Consider the following 22,362-nt stretch of genomic DNA (forward strand, 5'->3'; position numbering starts at 1 on the left):
TTAAGGAAGTGACAGTGGAAAGGCGGAGCGTTTGAGGTTGGGGTGGCAGAATTGGGAGAGGTAAGGTGCCACAATCTGACCCATCCTCAAAGGGCTCTGGACACTGACCAGTACTAGTCGAGGCTGAAGGAGGAGGGAGCTATGTTTAAGGAAGGTTCCATATTGTCTCCAGACAGTTGTCCTTTAGGGTTAAGAAGTTGGGGTGATATGGATGCAGGTGAAGGCAGTGGCTTCGGCATGAGAAAAGTTGTCCATGGCAGCTGAGGACTTTCAAGCCAGGGTCTCCCCAAGTCAAAGCCCCATCCTCCAGAGCAGGGGATGAAGGAAGGGTGGCGATGGACCCTTTGCCCTTTCTGTTACTGCTCTGGGACTGGTCCTGTTGTCATGCCTTTCTTGGCTGTCATCACATGATCACCAGGTGCTCCTAAAGACGGTTAGGAGGAGCCAGCATAGCCCGCGACCCCCAATGACTTGCTAGATGACTTCCTGCTTGGTGATGGTTGGCTGGGGGATGGACGAAGGTGGCTTGACAATCGTGGCGATGGCTCCCGGTAGGAGCTTGTAGGGCTCAGACCCTGAGCCTCCTGGAGGTGAGGGCTGAGGAGTCTCAGGGGTGGCTGGAAGGACAAAGAGACAAGGACTGTCAGAATTCCAGTCCTTTGGGGATGTAAATGAAGAGTCCTAAGAGAGTTATTCCCCCTCTCTGAGACTTAGTTTCCTCATCTATAGGATAAGAGATTACAAGTACTTAACTCCTAAAATCTCCCACCACTCAAACTTTCTATGAGTCCCAGATTACAGACATTTCACAAGGTATGGAAAGCTGTGATTGGGACAGTTCTGTTGCGAGAGACATCTGTCTAGGCCTTACCAATCTTCATGCCCTCCGCTATCTGAAATAAAGACGTGCGTGCTTCTCCCCACCCAAGACTCAAGTTTGACTCTCTCCAAGAGCAATAGACATGTGACAAGGATACCCTTTCTTTAGAAAAGGAACAGCAATAAATGAGACCCAAGGGTCTGGCTAACTGACTCTGATAAGATAATTTCTTTGGTATTTAAGAGATTAACAACAGAAATTACCCCATTAGAGAGTAACTTTCATCTAAGCATCCAACTTCACCTCAGTGGACAACATTATCCCAAAGACAACATCATTCAATGGACAGACAGCTTTCTCAAAGAACACTCTTAATGAATTAAAACCTTATTTCAGTGGACCACTTCATCCCAGTGATAATCTTACTCTTTGAACAACTTTACCCATTGATAAACTCACTCTTCTGAGATTTCACTTAACAGAACAACAGTCTAGCCCAGTGTAGATCCTCACACAATGGACAATCTCACCCAGTGGTCTAATAGATAGCCTTGTCCAAATGGGCAACCTTACTTCAATGAACACTTGTATCTCATGGACATTATCTCCTAATGGAATTCTCATCCAGTGAGTATTCCCACCCAATAGCAACATTACCAGTGGGTTGCCTCATCCCAAAGACAGTGTCCTTCAGTAGAGACTGCAAGTTACCTCAATAGGCAACCTCACTGGATAATCAGCCTCAACAAATGGGTGACTTCATCCCTCATTCCCTACACTGGAGCACAGAGAATTGATGTATCCTGTTTTGCTCCTTTTAGACCCAAACTTCTCCTGCCTTCTTTCTCAGGCACCATCCTCACCCCTTGCTGAGTAGACCCCCAGATTGCCCACCTGCCTGCCCCCTGGGACGGGGCCACTCACACATCTGTCCATTGCTGAGATGAGCAGGCATTGTGTTGGCCACAATGACATTGGTGCCCATGTGTTCCTGCATCAGGTGAGGGTGCAGGGGGTGGTGAGCATGGGGTGCATCACTGGAGGACCCTGCAGGTAGAGAGAGGGTTCAATTAGAATGGAGGATCTGGGATGAGAACCATAGAGCTTAAGCCATCATTTTCCGCAGGCATGGCCTATCAACCTGCTCACCCATCATCCACAGTGCTTCTTCTTGTTGTTGTTGTAAAGTGCTGTTGAGTCGGTTCTGACTCGTAGCAACCCTCTATAGAGTTTCTGAGGCGTGGTTGGTGAGTTTGAACTGCTGAGCTTGCCGTCCAGTGCTCACCTTACAGCACCACATCAGGACTGTTGGGTGCTTATTTCTGGATAAGTAAACTGGGGCTTACCATTCCTATCCATAGAGAAGATTCCAAAAACCAAGAGAGCAAAAGGAAAAATCAATATTTAAGGAAGATTTGAGATGCTTAAATATGGTGGCGGTGTGCTGTGGAGTTGGTTCCAACTCATAACGACCCTATATAGGGTTTTCGAGGGGCGGCTGGTGAGCTTGACCCACTGACTTTGCAGTTCAAAGTGACCTTAGAGTCCAGCATATTAACCCACAGTGCCACATAAGGCCTAGATGAAAGTATCTTGTAACAGAACTGTCCCAATCCCTGTTAAGCTTTCTGCTTCCTCAAAGATTCAAAAAGCATCAGAAACCTTATACAGGGTCCTATGAGTTGGAACTGACTCAACACCCCTTAACAACAACAACTGATTGCCTAATACTTTAATGGATTTAATCAATGACTCTCAAAGCTCCTTGGCCTCCCAGGCCTTCAACCATTTGGCCCCAAGTAACCTTTCAGCTTCTCACACCTCTGATCCAGTCACATGGCCCTTCTTAGAGCAGCTATGTGTGCCCTTTCTCTCCTACCTTTAGGCCCTGGTTCATGCTATTGACTTCATTAGAGATCCCTTCCCTAGCCCCACCCCCACCCCAATCCTAGTTCAAATTCCAACTCAGATATTTTCTCTTGACTCTCCCCACTCCTGTAGGAAGTAAATTTCTTTCTTTTGAATTTCCAAGTTTACATGTAATTTATCTGAGGAGGCAAGTCACTCACCTTCCTATGGGAATTACATCTAGGTGTAATTTTTCTTTTTTCCTTGAAGTCTAGTAAAGTGTCTGGAATCCAGTAACTGCTCAAAAACATGTGTCTGGGTATAATAATACCATATAGGGTGTGACTTGGTCTCAGGCTGTGTTCACACACAAATATGACAATGACAGTACTGAAACTTTAGGCCTGGCAGATGGCTCAAGAGTACATCTGCTTCAACAACAGCTAACAACTATTGAACACCAATCACGTGCTGGCACAGTTTTATAGAGTTTTTTGTGTTGGTAGCATAGTGGTTACAAGTTTGGCTGCTAACCTTAAGGTCAGCAGTTCGAAACTACCAGCTGTTCCATGGGAGAAAGAAGAGGCTTTCTGTTCCTATAAAGATTTATAGCCACAGAAATCCTATGCAGGTTCACTGTGAGTCACAACCGACTTCACAGCCCACGACCACCATCACCGTCTTTACAGCATCCTTATAGAGCAGATACCATTATTGTCCCATTTTACAGGTGAGGTAGCTTGGCCCTAAGAGATTAATTTTCTTGCCTAAATTTATCTGGCAGCAGAGCACAGTTCCTAACCCTAATCCCAATGGCAATTGAGTCCTAGTAACCCCGTACTCACAAGGCTGAAGTGAGAATGCAAAATGAATTATGTGGCACTCTACCAGTGCCTATTTTGCCCCCTCAGTGCATACTTGGTAATGTCTAGAGACATTTTTGTCTGTCGCTGTTGGCAGTGGGGGAGTGCAGGAAGATGCTAGCTACTAGCATTTAACGGATGGAGACCAGAAATGCTGCTAAACATCTTACAGTGCCATAACAATTCCCACAGCAAAGAATTGTTGTTTTAGGTGTGTTGAGTTGGTTCTGACTTTTGTACAACAGAACAAAACACTGCCCAGTTCTAAGCCATCAGCAGCAAAGAATTATCTAGCCCATTGCCATGCAGTCCCTTCTGATTCATAGCAACCTGATAAAACATGTAGAACTGCCCTCATGGGGTTTCCAAAACTGCTAATCTTTATGGAAACAGACTGCCACATCTTTCTCCCATGGAACAGCTGGTGGGTTTGAACTGCTGACCTTTGGGTTGGCAGCCAAGTACTCAACCACTGTGCTACCAAGGCTTCTAAAGGTGCTTTGGAGCCTGTAAAATGCTGATACATGTTGGTTTCGCTGTGGCACCCACAGGGAGTAAAGTTTGAGTTGCACTTCCCAAACATCAATGCTAATAGATGGCAGTTGAGATCTTTGGGAACCTTCCAGAGGGATTTCTCTCATTGAGTTTCTGGGGGAACAGAAACTACTTGGCTAGACCACACCCACTCTTGAGGTGGAAGTCAGGGGTCATGCCCTTTCTACTTCCTGTTCATCCTCATTCAAATTGCTGTGGTGTGTCCAGGTGCTCAAAGACATTTTGATGAGAATGGGGAAGTAGGTGGGGCTCAAAGCATGTCCAAATTCCGGGCCCAAAGGGAACCAAAGAGAGTGAAGTCTCATTCTGTCAATACTGACATTCCTGTTCCATGAGGAGAACTTGGGCACCAAGTGGCAGCAAGATTATCCAGGTACTCAGCTCATACACCTGGGCACAGTCCTTAACTCTTCTTCCTACCCCCTCATTACCAAACCCTGTTGCTTATTTCTCCTTAAATCTCCAGTCTTCCTACTTCTTTGCCAATGAAGTGGTCAAACATTATTGCCTCAGAGAGGCTCTGTCTCCGAGACATTTAACCCGATTTTTTTCCATCAGAGAAGTTACAATCATTGTAATTACATATTCATTGTGTAGGTGATGGTTTGCCCAATTGAGGTTTCAAGAGAGTAGGGGTCTTCCATATCTTGTTCACCAGTAAGCCCCTCTGTGCCTGGCACACTCAATAAACACTGAATGAAGGAAGGTTAGAAGATGAGGTTGAGGTGAGGATTTCTACCTCCTTATTAATATTTCCAAATGTCTCCTCCTCCAGTCCCTTTGATGCTAATGTCATTTGAAGGGACCATTTAAGACTCTACGATAACCCTTACCTTCTACTCAGTCTCTAGCTCACTGTCTTCTTTATCCTTGCTTCTTCTAACTACTTTGAGATGTATGTGGATGATGCACTTGGCCATCTGCCCTCTCAGCATCTTCCTTTATCTTTTCATCTGTCACCTCCACCATCTACTCCCATGGCCATAGCCTAGACCAGTGGTTCTCAACTAAAAGGGATTTTTTTTCACCTTAAAAATCTCGAATTCAAGCATCTTCTCTTTGATTTTACCTCCTGTTCTTCCAGCTCAATTCATCTGGTACCATCACTGCAGAAATTCTTCAAATCTGCTGACTGTCAAGTTACTGACCCAACTTTACACATCTATCACCCCATCTTTATGCCTCTTTTAATTCAGCCTAGTTTCCATGATCCATCATTGTAATCTTTCCCTTGCAATCATCCCAACTCCCTCAGAGTTCCCCCCATAGTAAAATATAGTCAAAGGATTGCCTGGGCTTGCTATCTCTACTTCTTTACCTTCCTACTCAAACACTCATTCACTTTGGAATACTCCCAATCTACTTTCCATCCCTCACACTACCACCACCTTAGCTCAACTTTCCCCAGAACTCTGTTCTTAACAAACTTACTAATAGTCTCTACATTGCCAAATCCAATGGATCTCTCTCTATTTACACTATGAATACTATTAAATGCTTCATCCTTCTTAAAAGACCACACTCTTTGGTTTGTCTTCTATCCTTCTGGCTAGTCTTCCTCAGTCTCCTTCAATGATGCCTCCTTTTCTCCTGCCTCCTGAACATTGGTAAACCATGGAACTGCTTCCAACTCTGAACTTTGAGCTTATGTTTAAGCAACAGATTTAGACGCCCAACTGCCTCCTTGATACTTCGCCTTGGATAGCATCCCAACCCTAACTAAAGGCCATCATGGATCTCTTGGTTCACCCTCACACCATAACCACGGCAGCTCAACTTTCCCCATCACAGTAAATAACTCCACTATCGTGCCTGTCACTGAAAGCAAAGTCCTAGGTGTCATCTTTGATTCCTCTGCCATCTTTCACTTCCCACTTCCAACCAGAAAATCCTGTGGGTTCTTCTTCCAAAATACGCTATCCAACTTATCTGTGCTGTTCCATTTCCACGGTCACACCTCAGTCCAAGCTGCCATCATCTGTCACTTTCTAAGGGTCAGCATTCTAAGTGTCTCCTCCTTCTACTCTTGCCTCCCTAAAATCCATTTCTATCCATCAGTCATAGTGATTTGTTCAAAACTAATGTCTGTCCCTTGCTTTACCATTGCTACAACAATAAAAGCCCAAATTTTTGACAGAAGGCTACAGTCCATATATTGATGATTTAGCTTGTGTCTGATTTCCATCTTCATACAACTTCACTCATCTCACAGTCTTGTCCTTCTCTCTTGACACAAATCTCTCTTGCTCCAGGGCTTTTACACTAGTTATTTCTGCCTGCAATGCTTGCCTCTTGACTTTTAAATAGTCTATATCCTTCCATCTTCAGGTTTTAGTGTAAAAGTCACCCCTTCAGAAAGGTATCCCTTTGGCCAAACTATTCAAACAGGTTCCCTTTCAGTTGCTTTCTATCATGGTGGTGGTTATGCTGTGGAGTTGATTCCGACTCATAGCAACCTTGTACAGGGTTTCCAGGGCTGTAACTCTTTATGGGAGCAGAAAGCTTCATCTTTCTCCTGTGGAACAGCTGGTCGTTTCGAACTGCTGACCTTGAGGTTCACAGCCCGATTCATAACCACTACGCTATTTCAAAATCTGTTTATCATCTACCTTGCTTATTATATGCTTGGTTACTCTCTGTTTCCACCAGCTCTTACACACACACACACACTTTAGGCAGGCAGGCAGAGTTCCCTGCTGAATCTCCAACACTTAGAACAGTGACTGGCAATGTTAGACCCTCAATGCCTGAACAAATGGACCATGTCCCCATTTTCCAAATGAAGAATCAGGGGCTTAGACAGATCAAGTGGCTTGCCCAAGTCCACCCAGTAAGGAAGCAGTGGAGCTGGGAGTGCAGCCTAGGTCTGCATGAAATTGTCTCTTGCCCTTGCGCCTACCTCTCAGCCCCTCCTGGGGCTGGCATGGACCTCCCAGCAGCATCTCCTGCAATAAGTTGTCAATCTTGGCCATGCCAAAGAGCTTGATGAACTGGATCTGTTCGATCATCTGCCAGGTGATGCTCTGCAGCGTGGGCAGCAGTAATAGCAGCTCGCCAAAGCGCCCACGTGAGTCGTACTGGCGGTCATTAATGTAATCCTCCAGGCTCACCTGGACCTGGGAACGCAGCCTCTTGATCTTGCCCGGGTCGCTCAGCCCCTTGGCATCTGCAACAAGAGGAAGTGGGCAAGGGAGGGCAATCAGGCCCAACTGGAGCATCTAGGGAGGCAAGACCCACACCACCCCTGGGGAGTGCCTTCCTGATTCGTGGGGCCTAAGCAGGGGGTGCCTAGTGGTCCAAACTCACATAAGAAGCCCTCAGCTAGGCTGGGATGAGGATGTAGAATCCTCAACTACTTAGGTACAAATTGTGGCTGTCTGCACTCAATGGCAAAAGGTTTCTACCACATTTCCTATCCTGCAGAACTCAGTAATAGGAGCTTGGACTGGAGAGACAGGAAACAGGAACACACCGAAGAGACTACCCAGCAACCTCATTACTTTACACAGGGGGAGACTGAGGCATGGCGAAGAAAAGCACTTGCCCTGGGTCACACAGGCAGTTACTGGCAGATCCTGAAGCAGGTCCTTGGAAGCCCTATTCAGGGTTGCTATGAGTTGGAATCGACTCAACAGCATTTAACAACAACAACTACTACTATTACATGCCAAAGGAACCCAGGTGGCATGGTGGTTAAGTGCTTAACTGTTAACGGAAGGGTCAGCGGTTTGAATCCAGCAACCACTCATCAAGAGAAAGGTATGGCAGTCTTCTTCCTTAACAATTATAGCCTTGGAAAGTCTATGGAGCAGTTCTCCTCTGTCCTGTAGGAACCTACGGAGCCAGAATCAAATAGACAGCAATGTGTGGCTCTACTACATGCCAAGCCCTGAACTAGGCCTTCTGTCAATCCGACAGAGGCTGCTGTCTTTGAGTCAGCATCAGTAACGGTAAGGTAACCAAGCAACTGCTACCTGCCCTGTCCTGCGGGGGAGCCCTGCGGTGAACACAGCTTGGGTCACACTTCCACTGGAACAAGGCTAGAAATCCCATAGACTAGGAGACAGGGAATCACATGGGCTTGAGAGCTAAATAGGCTGAGATTCAAATGAAAGCCCTACTACTTCATGGCTGTGAAAATTTGGACAAGTGAATCAATCTTCTTATGCCTCACTTTTCTTATCTGCAAAGTGGGTATAATGATAGCACCTCCTCACCGGAACTATGTTATGAGTGTAGTTGTTGTTAAGAGCCGTTGAGTCAGTTCCAACTTACAGCAATCCTGTGTAGGGTTTCTGAGTAGCAGCTGGTGAGTCTGAACCACCGACCTTGCAGTTCAGTGCTTATCCTACAGTGTCACACCAGGACTCCATGTTGTAAGTACTAAGAGATAATCCACATAAAGTATTTGGAATGATGTTGTATGAGTGGTCAGTAAATGGTCCCCTTCTGAGTTCTGACTGTTGGAGGTTCAAGTCCACTCAGTAGCATCATAGAAGAAAGTCCTGGCAACTGACTTCTGAAAAATCAGTCACTGAAAACCCTAAGGGATACAGTTCTACTCTGACACACAGGGGGTCACCAGGAGTCGAACTGACTCCGTGGCAGCTGGCTTTAATCATCCCCTCCTTACTAGCATCACTAAGTGACCTCCCTGCAGGCAGGGCTCCAGCACACAGTCAGCTCCTCCTAACACGTATGGAGGGAAGAAAGCACCTTAATGCTATGAAATTAAATTGGGCTTTGCACAAACATAACAACAGCATTAGTAAAAATGCAGATGACCAAAGTCAGTAGATGGAAGAAGAAAGAGTCAAGAATTGAAGGGAATGGTTGTTGTTGTTAAGTGCTGTTGAGTAGGTTCCAACCCATAGTGACCCTGTATAGGGCTTCCAAGGAGTGGTTGGTGAGCTTGAACCGCCGACCTTGCAGTTCATACCATTCACCCTAAGTGCCACAACAGGACTCCAGGGATGTGACTTCACCATCCTGCTAAGTGTAGGTGGGGGTGGGAGGGGAATGGGTGCTCTATAGGATAAGCACTGGACTGGGAACCATAAGGTCAGCAGTTCGAGTCTACCAGCTGTTCCTCAGGAGAAAGATGAGGCTTTGTGCTCCCACCAAGATTTATAACTTCAGAAACCCTATTCAGGATCACTATGATTGGAACCGACTCAAAGGCACTTAACAGCCATAAAGGTAAGTGAGTTAGGAGCTACCAAGCTACCTACTGTCTACAATGGATAGGACATGAATTAAAGGCCTAAGCACACACCTTAAGGCTATGTTGTTGTTGTTGTTAAGTGCCGTTGAGTCGATTCCAACCCATAGACACCCTGTATAGGGTTTCTGAGGAGCGGCTGGTGAGCCTGAACCCTGACCTTGCAGTTCAGCATGTTATTAATCTGCAGCACCACACCAGGACTCCTCATCTATTGACTATTATTGTTGTTGTTGTTAAGTGCCATAGAGTTGGTTCGACCCATAGTGACCCTGTATAGGATTTCTGAGGAACGGCTGATGAGCTTGAACGGCTGACCTCAAGGTTCAGATGACTTTGTAGTCTAGCGCATTAACCCACAGAGCCACACCAGGACTCCATCGGCTATCATCATGGGGGGAGGGGGGGATGGGGGGTGCGGAGTCAGGGAGAACACAGAAAAATGAAAAAAAAATAGCGGTAACTGCCAAAAAAGTTAAAAGAATTAGAGGTGGTTCTCCCTGGGAAAGTGGTTTCCGGCTGGAAAAATAGGGAGGAAGGATCATTTGCAATTTTAAGCATGTATAGATGTTATTTTTTTTGAAGATGAAAGGAAAGTGCCAAAAAAGGAAGCTAGAAGGGAGAGAAGGAAGGGGAGAATAACCCCAGGCCTTTGGAGTTTGTGTGCACTGTCAAGTGTTGACATTCCTCATCTGTTAAATGGGAGTGATAAAAACAACCTCTCCCAGTTGTGGTGGTCATGACATGAGACTGTGAACTCAGTCTGTGTAAGGCAGTAAGAGATGTCTGAGCACCCGTGGGGAGATGGGGGCTGTACCTGGGTCGAAGAAGATGATGGCTTTGAGGCAGGCATACTCATTGTCATCAATCTGCAGCTCCTGGAAGGGCAGTACCAACTCGTCTAGAATGCGCATGGATACTCGGCTCATCTCCGCCAGCTCCGGACAGTGCCGCGGCACGATGTAGTCATTGCCTGAGTGGGTTGGGAGGGACAGGGCATGAATGGCCACTCTTGGGCTTACCACTCTCCCCTACTTTAGGTCTGGATGTGTCCTTTGCAACTGGCAATGTAGCCAGCACCATGGGAGGAGGGCTCCATAGGGACTGTCAGGCCCATTTTCCAGATGAGGAAGCTGAAGGCCAGAACACGGGGGTGAGTTGCCAGAAGTCAACCGACTGGGGCTGGCGGTTGCTTTCTACAACTCCTTTCACACTACCAAGCTCCACTCCTCAAAACAGTTCACAAGACTGATGACAATCAAGGACCATTTGGGAGGAGGCACAAAAGCATAAAAATGAAGGCTCACGTTCTGGAGCTAGACTGCTCAGGTTGAATCCTGGCTCTTTCATTTATAGCTGGGCATATTTGGATAAACATGTGCCTCTGTTTTCTCATCTGGAAGATGGGGATACATCATAGAGCTTACCTTACAGGGCTACTGTATTAAATGAGTTAATGTGTGTAAATTACTTAGAATAATACCTGGTACATATTGCGCCTTACATAAGCATTTAAAAAAATAAATACATGTGCTGTGAGGCACAAGTGACATGCTCCTGCTCTGGCTAGCACATCAGAATGCACGGGTAATTCAGGGATAGCCCTGACTGTTCTGATTGAATGCTATTGTTGCCAGTGCTGAGGAGTTGATTGTTTTTACTCCATGCAACCGAGTAGAACTGCCCCATAGGGTTTCATTGGCAGTAATCTTGGCTGGAGCAGACCGTAGGGTCTTTCTCCCACAGAGACGCTGAGTGCATTCAAACTGGCAACCTTTTAGTTTGCAACTGAGTGTTTCTTAACTGTTGTACCACTAGGCCTCCTTAATTGTCATGCTCCTTGCATCTTAGGGAGGTATCCAGTTGAGAACTAAGTCCTGGAATCCTCCAACTGCAAGCCTGAGGACAGGGCTGCCCCTGATTCTGCTCCCTCAGAACCTGCCTGCCACCCTGGGCATGTGACTGTCTGAGTGTGTCCTCGCAAAGCCCTGGCCAGGGCAGGTGGACTCCTTACCTAGCAGCAGCACATCTTTGAACACCATGGATCGCTTGGTGGCTCCCAGCAACAGGTGTTCACCGGCATGGGCTCTGAGCAGGGCCACCTGGAAGCAAGAAGGGCTAGTGTCTGACATCTGCACCACTGAGAAAGCTGCTGGCCACCCAGTGCCCTGTCAAGTCAGCTTAGTGCTCCCCTCTGCTTCCTGCCCCAGTAATAAAGTGGGCATCATAATACTACTGCCTTCCTCCCTTCACTGACAACCAGGAACCTGAAGAAGATTCAGCAAAGCCCAAGACGAACTCTGGAAAGGGCAAAGACATACAACTCCCGCTGACCCTGCCTTTGGCTTGCTGCACCTCTCAGGACTGGGTTGGTGTGCCTTCAGGAATCTAGAAACAACCTTCTGTGTATATTTCTTTTTTTTTTTTGAGCAGAGATTCAAAGACTTTCATGAGATTCTGGAAAGGGTCTATGACCCCACCCCTCAAAGTTCTGAAACTCCTGCCAATGGACCAGTTATGAAGAATTATAAAAGATGCATAATAAAAACACAGATTCTAAGACCCTCCTACCAGAGATGCTGATTTCTGTAAGCATAGAGTGAGGTCTAGGAATTTGCATTTGACAAGGTTCTCAGTTGGTTCTGCCATGCACTTGTGTTTGGGAAATCATAGGTCCAGATAATCTCCAGGGCATCTGCCATTTGTCATTGTAGGATTCATAGAGTATTACAAAAATTTGGAAGTGGTTATTGGTCTTAGGGATGGTCCTTCCCAAGAAGGTCATTGGCAGGGGTCAGCTTGCTAGAGACCCCTTCCCTGCAAGGAGGACAAGGCAGCCTGTGAAGACTGAACTCCAAGTCTGGGGGCCCAGCTAATTCACAGGACATCAGCTGCCTCTTCAGAACCATCTGCTTTAGTGTTTGCATGAAGACCAAAGGATGGGTTGGTCAACAGTTGTAGCAGGCTGGTAGCCTCAAGGATCTTATCTGCAAGGCTAGATTAAGGAACTCAGAGGTGTTTTTAAGTAGGAAAAACTAGACGGCGAAAGATTTTTGTTTATTCATTTAATTGTTCATTCTTTCAGCCATCAAATGTTAGGTGCCTAATAAGAGAGACTAAGTCATAGGTCTGCAGCTTCATAGAGCTTACATTCTTTTGGGGGCTGGGGCTGGAACAGATTTAAAGTAGAAAACAAGAAAATAAATGGGACAAAGGGTCATAGAGCTAAAAAGGCAGGCAGGAATGGAGAGGAGAGGAGAGACGAAGAGAGATGAAGGAGGGGGTAGAAAAGGAGGGAAATGGAAGGAGAGAGGAAGGAAGGAAAGAAGGAAAGGGATGGATGGGGGATGATGTATGAATGAATGGATAGATGAATAGATAGATGAATGGATGATGGATGAATTAATGGATAGATGGATGGATGATGGATGAATTCATGGATACATGAATGGAGGTGTGATGGCTGGATGAATGAATGGACAGATGGAGGGAGGGAGAGGGAAGGGAAGTGGTGTGGTATGGTAGAGGGACTCCGCTAGATGGGGAGGTCAGAGAAAACGTCTAAGGTTTGAAAGATACCTGGCACATAGTAAACCTTCAATAAATGTTTGCTATATAAAAGAATGAATGAATGGGTGAGTGGCTAAATGAATGGACAAATTTCCTGACTTTCTCTCTCCATATCTGGCCCCTCCTGAGCACCTACCTGTCCTTATTCCTTTCATTTCCCCACAGTTAGGATGACAGAAAAACAAGAGGATTAAGAAACTCTTTCCATGACCTGGACGAAGGAAGGTGAAGGATATGGCTGAGTATCTTGTGTGTGTCAGGCTTTACCCTGAGACATTCTCACACTGGAAGGCAGAAGAGTTGGCCTGGAATCCCAGTTCTGTGGTTAACTTGTTCTGTGACTTTGGACAAATCCCTGTCCGTTTCTAGGCCTCAGTTCCCTTGTCCAATCGTACCTACCCTTCTAGGTTTCTAGGGATTGATGTCCAAAACAGACCAACAAGCAAACAAACTTAGAAGTCGATTCTTGGGGCACCATTGACAGACTTGGGGTGTTTTTGGAGGACAATGCTCCTGTTCCCCACTTATCCCAGGCAAGGTAGCTTCCTTCTGGTCCAAGAGCATAGAGCTGGGAGTCTCCTGGTCCCAGATTCAACCCCCTGACATGGCGACTATTCTGGGAGTGGGCAGGCAGGTGGGGGGATTAATGATTGTCCCATATTATTGGCCACCCCTCACTGATCTCTAAGAATGCTCTGAGCCTCAGCCAGGGAGGTTTGGGTGGGAAATGGAGGTTAACAATTGTTCAGTTGGGGGGGTGGTATCTTGTTGCCCTGTTAAGCCCCTGGTAAGGAACAGAAAGGATTAAACATTAATGTAGATCCTCCAGCAGAGGGGACCGGGGCCAGAGCATGAACAACAGGGGTGAGGGCAGGGGCAACTTGGCTCAAATCTCTATCCTGCCATTTCTCCTAAAGGGAGAGGAATTCATGCAAGAGGGCTTGGAACCCCCCTGTGTGAGGCTGAGGATCAGCCAGCTAGCGTTCGCACAGTCTGTCCCACCGTGGGATATTACGAGATGTTCCAGGAGTTTGGGAAGTCCTGGGTTTCTTGAAGGTTAATAGCTGCCTGGAGTGTGAGACTTCTCAGAAACTTGAATATGCTGACATGCACTGTAAGTCTCCTGTGCAAACTATAGAAGCAAACAGACCAGGAGCTGGTTTCTGGGCTGCACATTCTTAGGTGGCCGTGAGCTGCAAGGCGATCCCACAGAGGGAATGGCTGCAGAGGTCTAGTGGCTGCCTTGTGTAGGAACTATCACATCCAGAAACTCAGAAATTCATCTGTCTTCAGATTCCCCTTTTTCCCCTGAGACATTCTGGTATTCCAATGAATACATTTTGGAAATAAAATGTAGAGTTGAACCATGTTGTTGGGATGCAAGAAAAGAAGCTAACATTAAGGGTGGCCGGTGATGTCCAGGCCCCATGTAGCCACCCCATCACAGGTTGTTGTGATTTTCAAATAGAAATGGTCTCCGTTCTCTCAACAATAATCCGAAGGGGACAGTACCATCCTCACTTGACAGATTAGCAAACTGAGACTCGAAAGCAGATGCACTTTGTCTAAGATCACACAGTCTTAAAGCCAAGGCTCAAGCTCAGATCTCCTGACCTCTGTCCCTAGGAGAGCTGCATGGTGAAGTGGTGAGGAGGCTGGACTTTGGATAGGTTCTGCCTGAGTTCTAATCCCAGTTTTGCAGGACAGTAGCTGTGCAGCCTCAAGTGAGTTACTTAACCTCTCTGTGTCCCAGTTTCCTCACCTATGCTTTAGTGATGATAATAGTGCCTACATCATAAAGTTGTTGGTGGGATTAAATGAGTTAACATTTGCAAAACGGTAGAAACAGCTCCAAGAATACTCTGCATGTTTTACAAATAAGATCACATCAGCCCCCATGGCTATACCCAAGGTGTGCCTCTCCCCTACCTGGTCATCCAGGGGGAGCTCGCAGAAAGCCGGGATGTACTTGGCCCACTCAACAAGCACCAGCAGCTGCTCCTTCATGGACTCACACACGTCTGCGATGCTGGCGATTTTCTTAGCCCGGATGTCACCGTTGATCCCAGAGACAGGGGAGGTGATCTGGGGAAAACAAAAGAAAATGTTGAGGATGGCCGACTTCTCCCCACATTCTCTGTCTGTTGCACAGTATGCCCCTATGTCTGAAAAAGGGGTTCCTGAATTGTGGGCGCCTTCCCAGCTCTGAAGGAAGCTCAGGGCTGAACAGGCAGAAGACGGCATGCTGAGGAGGCAGATGCCATGGGCGAGGGCTTCCTCTGCTCCCTGCAACCCCCCTTAAACTCCTAGGAACCTAATGGTCCCAGGGGAGAAGCAGGGCAAACATCATCCTCATCTGACAGATGAAGAAATGCAGCCCAGAGATTGACTGTGACTTGTCCAAGGTCACACAGTGAGAGGTGTCTGAGCCTCTCTGTCCATTGCTGTCAGTGCTAAGCTGATCTCAGGCCCTCAGTGAGAGCTGCCTCCATTTGGTCTGCAAATGCAGGCAGCAGGATGAACTAGAAAGTGCCCCAGGGCACCAGACCCAGGTTCGAGTCCTACCTTTCCTACAAAACAGGCTGTGAGACACTGGTTTCCCTTCTAGATATCTGAGGACCCTTCTACCTGACCTGGCTGGGGAGAGAGACCAAGGATGGAGAGTGTGTGGTCGGGGGGAGCTTGAACAGGTGGAGGGGCCCCTTGCTGGGAGGGAGGTCATCTCAGTACCTGCTGAGACAGGACTTCAGCTTGCAGAAGCGCATTGATGGAGGGCAGGCTGCTGTCTTCGTAGCTTGACCTGCGCGTGCTGATCCGGTCCCGTTCGTTCTGAACAGCTGTGAGGAGATAGAGCAGTGAGGAGAGACTAGGGGACATGGGTCACATGACTCACAAGCAGAGTGGGTGAGATGCCAGGGGGGAAAGCTCAACCCATTAAGATACTGCAAGCCTGTCCTGGGGTTGGATTGGTCTTGAGATTAGATGTAGACCAGCACATGGGAAAATGCTGTCTAGCTTGGCTTATGGAAGAAGTTTCCAGACACCCCTTGGTGCCTGCCCTCAACACACACACATATACACATCATACTGGGGCTGCGGTACGAGTAAGCCACCATTGTGCGAGGCATGCAAAAGAATGATGGCTTAGCAGGGGACTTAATGTGGGTCTTGAGCATTGAAGAGGAGGAAATCCAACTATATCATAGGTTTCTAAACTCTGCTTCAGAAAAGGGTCCCTTTTTTCCCAGATAAAACTGTGTAGAACAAGTAAAATTAATTACTCAGGGTGACACCAAGATGGCTCAGAGCACTGGGTCAGAGGGGACTGAGGGGTCCCCACCTCAGGTTCCATCTAGTAGCAGCTGCTGTCTCATAGACAGCAAAGCAAAGATCTTCCCCTCCTCCCCACCTCTGGGCTCTTACCCAGGAGCAAAGGGATCTGAGATCTCTGACCACTAGGGCCCCACACCTCACTGTCTGCTCCCATCCAGGCCAGTCCTGACCGAAGATGTCACATGGACCTTCTGCTGCCCAGACCCCTCGTCATCCAAGAGGTCTCACTGTGCAAGGAGGCTTTGCTGAAACTGGAAGGTGGGAGGGAGCCTCAGGAGACCTAGGCTCCTGTCCTGAATTCACTCTTTGTGTGCTTGTGGAAACCATATCCTCTCGCTGGGCCTCAGTTTCCCCATCTCTAACACTCATGTTTCCCTCCCAAACCTGGCCCTCTGCAGTCTTTCCCATCCCTCTGACCAGAAATCCGGGCGTCTTCCTGGACAACTCTTTCTCTCACACCCTACACTTCAGCTCCACCAGCAAATGCTATCAGGAATTCCAAAAAAGAGACCCACAGCTGGTAATTCCCCTGCTCCCACCCTATGTGGGGCAGACCTTCCTCACTGGCCTCAAAAGACAGAAAAATCAAACCAAGCCAGTTGCCATCAAGTGGATTTTGATTCATGGTGCCCCCATATGTGTTTCAGAGTAGAACTATGATCCACAGGGGTTTCAATGGCTGATTTTTGGGAAGTAGATTGCCAGGTCTTTCTTCCGATGTGCCCTGGGGTAGACTAAAGTCTCCTATTTTTCAGTTAGCAATTGATGGTGTTAACTGTTTGCTCCACCTAGGGACTCCCAGATGAGGCAAGAATCTTGTTAAAACAAACCTCAGTTGGTGTCCCTTATTGTTGTTGTTAAGGGTCGTCGAGTCAGTTCTGACCCATAGAGACCCTGTATAGGGTTTCCGAGGAGCAGCTGGTGAGCTTGAACCGCCGACCTTGCAGTTCAAATGACTTTGCAGTCTGGCGCATTAGCCTACAGCGCCACACCAGGACTCCAAGTGGAGTAAACTCACAACTCCTCATTACAGCAACAAGTCCCTAAGATCCTGCCCGGCTTCCTCTTGGATTTCACCTTTTATGTACCCCCTTTACTTCCTCTGCTCTAGCCACACCAGCCTCCCTGCTCTTCCTGCAGGTATCATAGCGGTGCTCAGCTGCTAACTGAAAAGTTGTCAATTTGAACCTACCCAGCCGCTCCACGAGAGAAAGATCTGGAAATCTGTGCTCATAAAGATAACAGCCTAAAAAGTCCCTATGAAGGAGTTCTCTGTCACATGGGTCGCTCTGAGTGGTAAATGGCACCTACCAACAATAACAGATCTTCTGATAACTCAGGCACACTCCCACTCAGGGTCTTCTACCTGTGGTGCTGCAAGATAACTGGACCACAAGGAGGGTTTGAACCACCGACCCTGCAGAAACCCTATACAGGGTCGCTAAGGTTGGAACCAACTCAACGACACTTAACAATAACAACCTTCCCACTGCCTGAAATTCTTTCTTATATTACTTAGCTTCCCCACTTCACTCTCATCTTTGGCACAGCCATCACCTTCTCCAAGAAATCCCTGTCTAGATGGCATTTCCTCCCTCATGCCGTGTCCCCTTATCCTGCTATATTTTTTGCCTTGGCACTTAATGGAGACATGTTTACTTGTTTGTTTACAGTCTGTCTATGAGAAGGAAAAGTCCCAGAAAGCAGGAACCTCATCCCTCTTGTTGATGGATATAGCCCAAGAGTCTTGAACAGTGTCTGGCACACAGTAGGTGCTCAGTAAATATTTGTTGAGAGAAAGAAAGAAGAAGTTGGCTGAGACAAGTTCTAATTCTTACAAGCATCCTATTTCTTAAGGGGACATTGGCTTTCCAACACTTCAGTTTTCCCTTAATTTCACATGTAGCTCCTGGGTATTTCACACAGAAGTTCAGGAGTCAGTGGGGTTTAATAGGGAACCCACATCCCTACTTTCTGAGGACCGCCTCACTTCTCTGGACAGGCCAGCTCACCGCACAGTTCCTCATCCCTGTTGGCACTTGGCTCTGCCTGCCAACAGCCTCCCATGGCTGCTGGGCCTGCCAGGCTGCCCGCACCCACCGGGCGCCAATGGCAGAGGCCGGCAGAATAAAAGGGCTGCAGTCAGCAGCTGCAGAGAGGGCTCTTCAAGGTTAGGCCGGCGTTATCAGCGCCCGGCGCGAGCTCAGTCACGGAATGATGTTTTCCAAATGTTTGCTCAGTATTAGCAGGGTCGGGGACCTAATGTAACTTCTATTGAATATTAACCAATGGGGCAGAGGCAGAGAGGAGGATGAGCTTGTCTTCCCAGAGAACCCCTGGTGGATGCCTGGTGGGGGCAGGGCCGGGGTTCGAGGCAACCCCAGCTCCATCACCAACAGCACCTCCCCAGGCCCCTGGCCCTGCTTCCGGGGCTGAGTTTCAGACATCAGGATTCAGCATTTTTCCGGAGCGTGAGGGCTGAAGCCCAGGCAGGTGCCTGTCTCTCCATGACTTCACCTACAGCTGGGTGAGGAAGTTTCAGGAATCTAGACCAAAGAAACTTCCTAAGCAGATCATTCCCAGTTTCAATCCAGACACTTGGGTGTCTGTTTAGCTCTGGGGAACCTGGGTTCTAATACTGGCTTATCACCTTTCTGGTCTTGGGAAGGAAAAAGATTTGATGGCTTCACATAGGCCTGACTTATTTATAACCCTACATTTCACAGTGTCTTGCCCTCAAAGACTGCTTTTGGGTCCTCAAATCCTACTAAAACTATCAAGGAAGAGAAATAATTAAAAAAAAAAAAAAAGTACAGCCAGAATGCTTCTTACAAGGATGGCAAGACTTTGTCTCTCATTAAAAATATAACAACATGAGAGAGAGAGAATAACTGGGTCCAATTCTCCAGTTCATTGAGAATTTCTCATGGCTTTGGGAACTTCCCGTCAGGCTAAGAAGGGATGGTTGAGGCTATAAGACTGAGGTGAAACCAGTTGCTTTTGGGTTGGTTCTGATTCATGCTGACCTATAGACTTTTCAATGGGTAATTTTCAGAGGTAGATCAGCAGATCTTTCTTTCCAGGTGTCTATGGAAGGACTTGAATATCTATCTAACATTTTGGTTAGCAGCTAAGTGCATTAACCATTTACACTACCCAGAGGCTCCATAAGACATTGTTGTTAAGTGCCATCCACTTGGTTCCGACCCATAGCAACCCTGTATAGGGTTTCCAAGGAGCGACTGGTGAGCTTGAACCACTGAACTTGCAAATCGAACAGACTTTACAGTCTAGCGCATTAGCTCACAGAGCCACACCAGGACACCTCCATAAGACATAGGTTGTTGTTGTAATGTGCCGTGGAGTCGGTATGGACTCATAGTGAGCCTGTGCAGGATTTCCGAGGCTGTAAATCTTTACGGGAGCAGAATGCCACATCTTTCTCCCATGGAACAGCTGGTGGGTTTGAACTGCTGACCTTTGGGTTGGCAGCCAAGTACTCAACCACTGTGCTACCAAGGCTTCTAAAGGTGCTTTGGAGCCTGTAAAATGCTGATACATGTTGGTTTCGCTGTGGCACCCACAGGGAGTAAAGTTTGAGTTGCACTTCCCAAACATCAATGCTAATAGATGGCAGTTGAGATCTTTGGGAACCTTCCAGAGGGATTTCTCTCATTGAGTTTCTGGGGGAACAGAAACTACTTGGCTAGACCACACCCACTCTTGAGGTGGAAGTCAGGGGTCATGCCCTTTCTACTTCCTGTTCATCCTCATTCAAATTGCTGTGGTGTGTCCAGGTGCTCAAAGACATTTTGATGAGAATGGGGAAGTAGGTGGGGCTCAAAGCATGTCCAAATTCCGGGCCCAAAGGGAACCAAAGAGAGTGAAGTCTCATTCTGTCAATACTGACATTCCTGTTCCATGAGGAGAACTTGGGCACCAAGTGGCAGCAAGATTATCCAGGTACTCAGCTCATACACCTGGGCACAGTCCTTAACTCTTCTTCCTACCCCCTCATTACCAAACCCTGTTGCTTATTTCTCCTTAAATCTCCAGTCTTCCTACTTCTTTGCCAATGAAGTGGTCAAACATTATTGCCTCAGAGAGGCTCTGTCTCCGAGACATTTAACCCGATTTTTTTCCATCAGAGAAGTTACAATCATTGTAATTACATATTCATTGTGTAGGTGATGGTTTGCCCAATTGAGGTTTCAAGAGAGTAGGGGTCTTCCATATCTTGTTCACCAGTAAGCCCCTCTGTGCCTGGCACACTCAATAAACACTGAATGAAGGAAGGTTAGAAGATGAGGTTGAGGTGAGGATTTCTACCTCCTTATTAATATTTCCAAATGTCTCCTCCTCCAGTCCCTTTGATGCTAATGTCATTTGAAGGGACCATTTAAGACTCTACGATAACCCTTACCTTCTACTCAGTCTCTAGCTCACTGTCTTCTTTATCCTTGCTTCTTCTAACTACTTTGAGATGTATGTGGATGATGCACTTGGCCATCTGCCCTCTCAGCATCTTCCTTTATCTTTTCATCTGTCACCTCCACCGTCTACTCCCATGGCCATAGCCTAGACCAGTGGTTCTCAACTAAAAGGGATTTTTTTTCACCTTAAAAATCTCGAATTCAAGCATCTTCTCTTTGATTTTACCTCCTGTTCTTCCAGCTCAATTCATCTGGTACCATCACTGCAGAAATTCTTCAAATCTGCTGACTGTCAAGTTACTGACCCAACTTTACACATCTATCACCCCATCTTTATGCCTCTTTTAATTCAGCCTAGTTTCCATGATCCATCATTGTAATCTTTCCCTTGCAATCATCCCAACTCCCTCAGAGTTCCCCCCATAGTAAAATATAGTCAAAGGATTGCCTGGGCTTGCTATCTCTACTTCTTTACCTTCCTACTCAAACACTCATTCACTTTGGAATACTCCCAATCTACTTTCCATCCCTCACACTACCACCACCTTAGCTCAACTTTCCCCAGAACTCTGTTCTTAACAAACTTACTAATAGTCTCTACATTGCCAAATCCAATGGATCTCTCTCTATTTACACTATGAATACTATTAAATGCTTCATCCTTCTTAAAAGACCACACTCTTTGGTTTGTCTTCTATCCTTCTGGCTAGTCTTCCTCAGTCTCCTTCAATGATGCCTCCTTTTCTCCTGCCTCCTGAACATTGGTAAACCATGGAACTGCTTCCAACTCTGAACTTTGAGCTTATGTTTAAGCAACAGATTTAGACGCCCAACTGCCTCCTTGATACTTCGCCTTGGATAGCATCCCAACCCTAACTAAAGGCCATCATGGATCTCTTGGTTCACCCTCACACCATAACCACGGCAGCTCAACTTTCCCCATCACAGTAAATAACTCCACTATCGTGCCTGTCACTGAAAGCAAAGTCCTAGGTGTCATCTTTGATTCCTCTGCCATCTTTCACTTCCCACTTCCAACCAGAAAATCCTGTGGGTTCTTCTTCCAAAATACGCTATCCAACTTATCTGTGCTGTTCCATTTCCACGGTCACACCTCAGTCCAAGCTGCCATCATCTGTCACTTTCTAAGGGTCAGCATTCTAAGTGTCTCCTCCTTCTACTCTTGCCTCCCTAAAATCCATTTCTATCCATCAGTCATAGTGATTTGTTCAAAACTAATGTCTGTCCCTTGCTTTACCATTGCTACAACAATAAAAGCCCAAATTTTTGACAGAAGGCTACAGTCCATATATTGATGATTTAGCTTGTGTCTGATTTCCATCTTCATACAACTTCACTCATCTCACAGTCTTGTCCTTCTCTCTTGACACAAATCTCTCTTGCTCCAGGGCTTTTACACTAGTTATTTCTGCCTGCAATGCTTGCCTCTTGACTTTTAAATAGTCTATATCCTTCCATCTTCAGGTTTTAGTGTAAAAGTCACCCCTTCAGAAAGGTATCCCTTTGGCCAAACTATTCAAACAGGTTCCCTTTCAGTTGCTTTCTATCATGGTGGTGGTTATGCTGTGGAGTTGATTCCGACTCATAGCAACCTTGTACAGGGTTTCCAGGGCTGTAACTCTTTATGGGAGCAGAAAGCTTCATCTTTCTCCTGTGGAACAGCTGGTCGTTTCGAACTGCTGACCTTGAGGTTCACAG

General features: G+C 46.8%; 1 protein-coding gene across 3 annotated transcripts in view; it reads right to left on the reverse strand.

The window, feature by feature from the left end:
- Nucleotides 1-337: 337 nt before the first annotated feature.
- The window catches only part of HNF4A (hepatocyte nuclear factor 4, alpha), a 30,211-nt gene continuing 8,186 nt past the window's right edge, over nt 338-22,362 (reverse strand). Inside the window, exons 4-10 of one of the 3 annotated variants that reach the window (XM_006839272.1) lie at nt 15,608-15,714; nt 14,807-14,962; nt 11,322-11,409; nt 10,125-10,280; nt 7,016-7,252; nt 1,715-1,867; nt 338-617 (exon numbers count right to left, since the gene is read on the reverse strand). In XM_006839272.1, coding sequence (XP_006839335.1) covers nt 475-617; nt 1,715-1,867; nt 7,016-7,252; nt 10,125-10,280; nt 11,322-11,409; nt 14,807-14,962; nt 15,608-15,714 — 1,040 coding nt within the window. In that variant the 3' untranslated portion in view covers nt 338-474. The remainder of the gene's footprint in view (nt 618-1,714; nt 1,868-7,015; nt 7,253-10,124; nt 10,281-11,321; nt 11,410-14,806; nt 14,963-15,607; nt 15,715-22,362) is intronic. The other 2 variants (XM_006839273.1, XM_006839271.1) reach the window with 2 other exon arrangements.

Source organism: Chrysochloris asiatica, unplaced genomic scaffold (genome assembly GCF_000296735.1).
Source record: "Chrysochloris asiatica unplaced genomic scaffold, ChrAsi1.0 scaffold00023, whole genome shotgun sequence".
NCBI lineage: Eukaryota > Metazoa > Chordata > Mammalia > Afrosoricida > Chrysochloridae > Chrysochloris > Chrysochloris asiatica.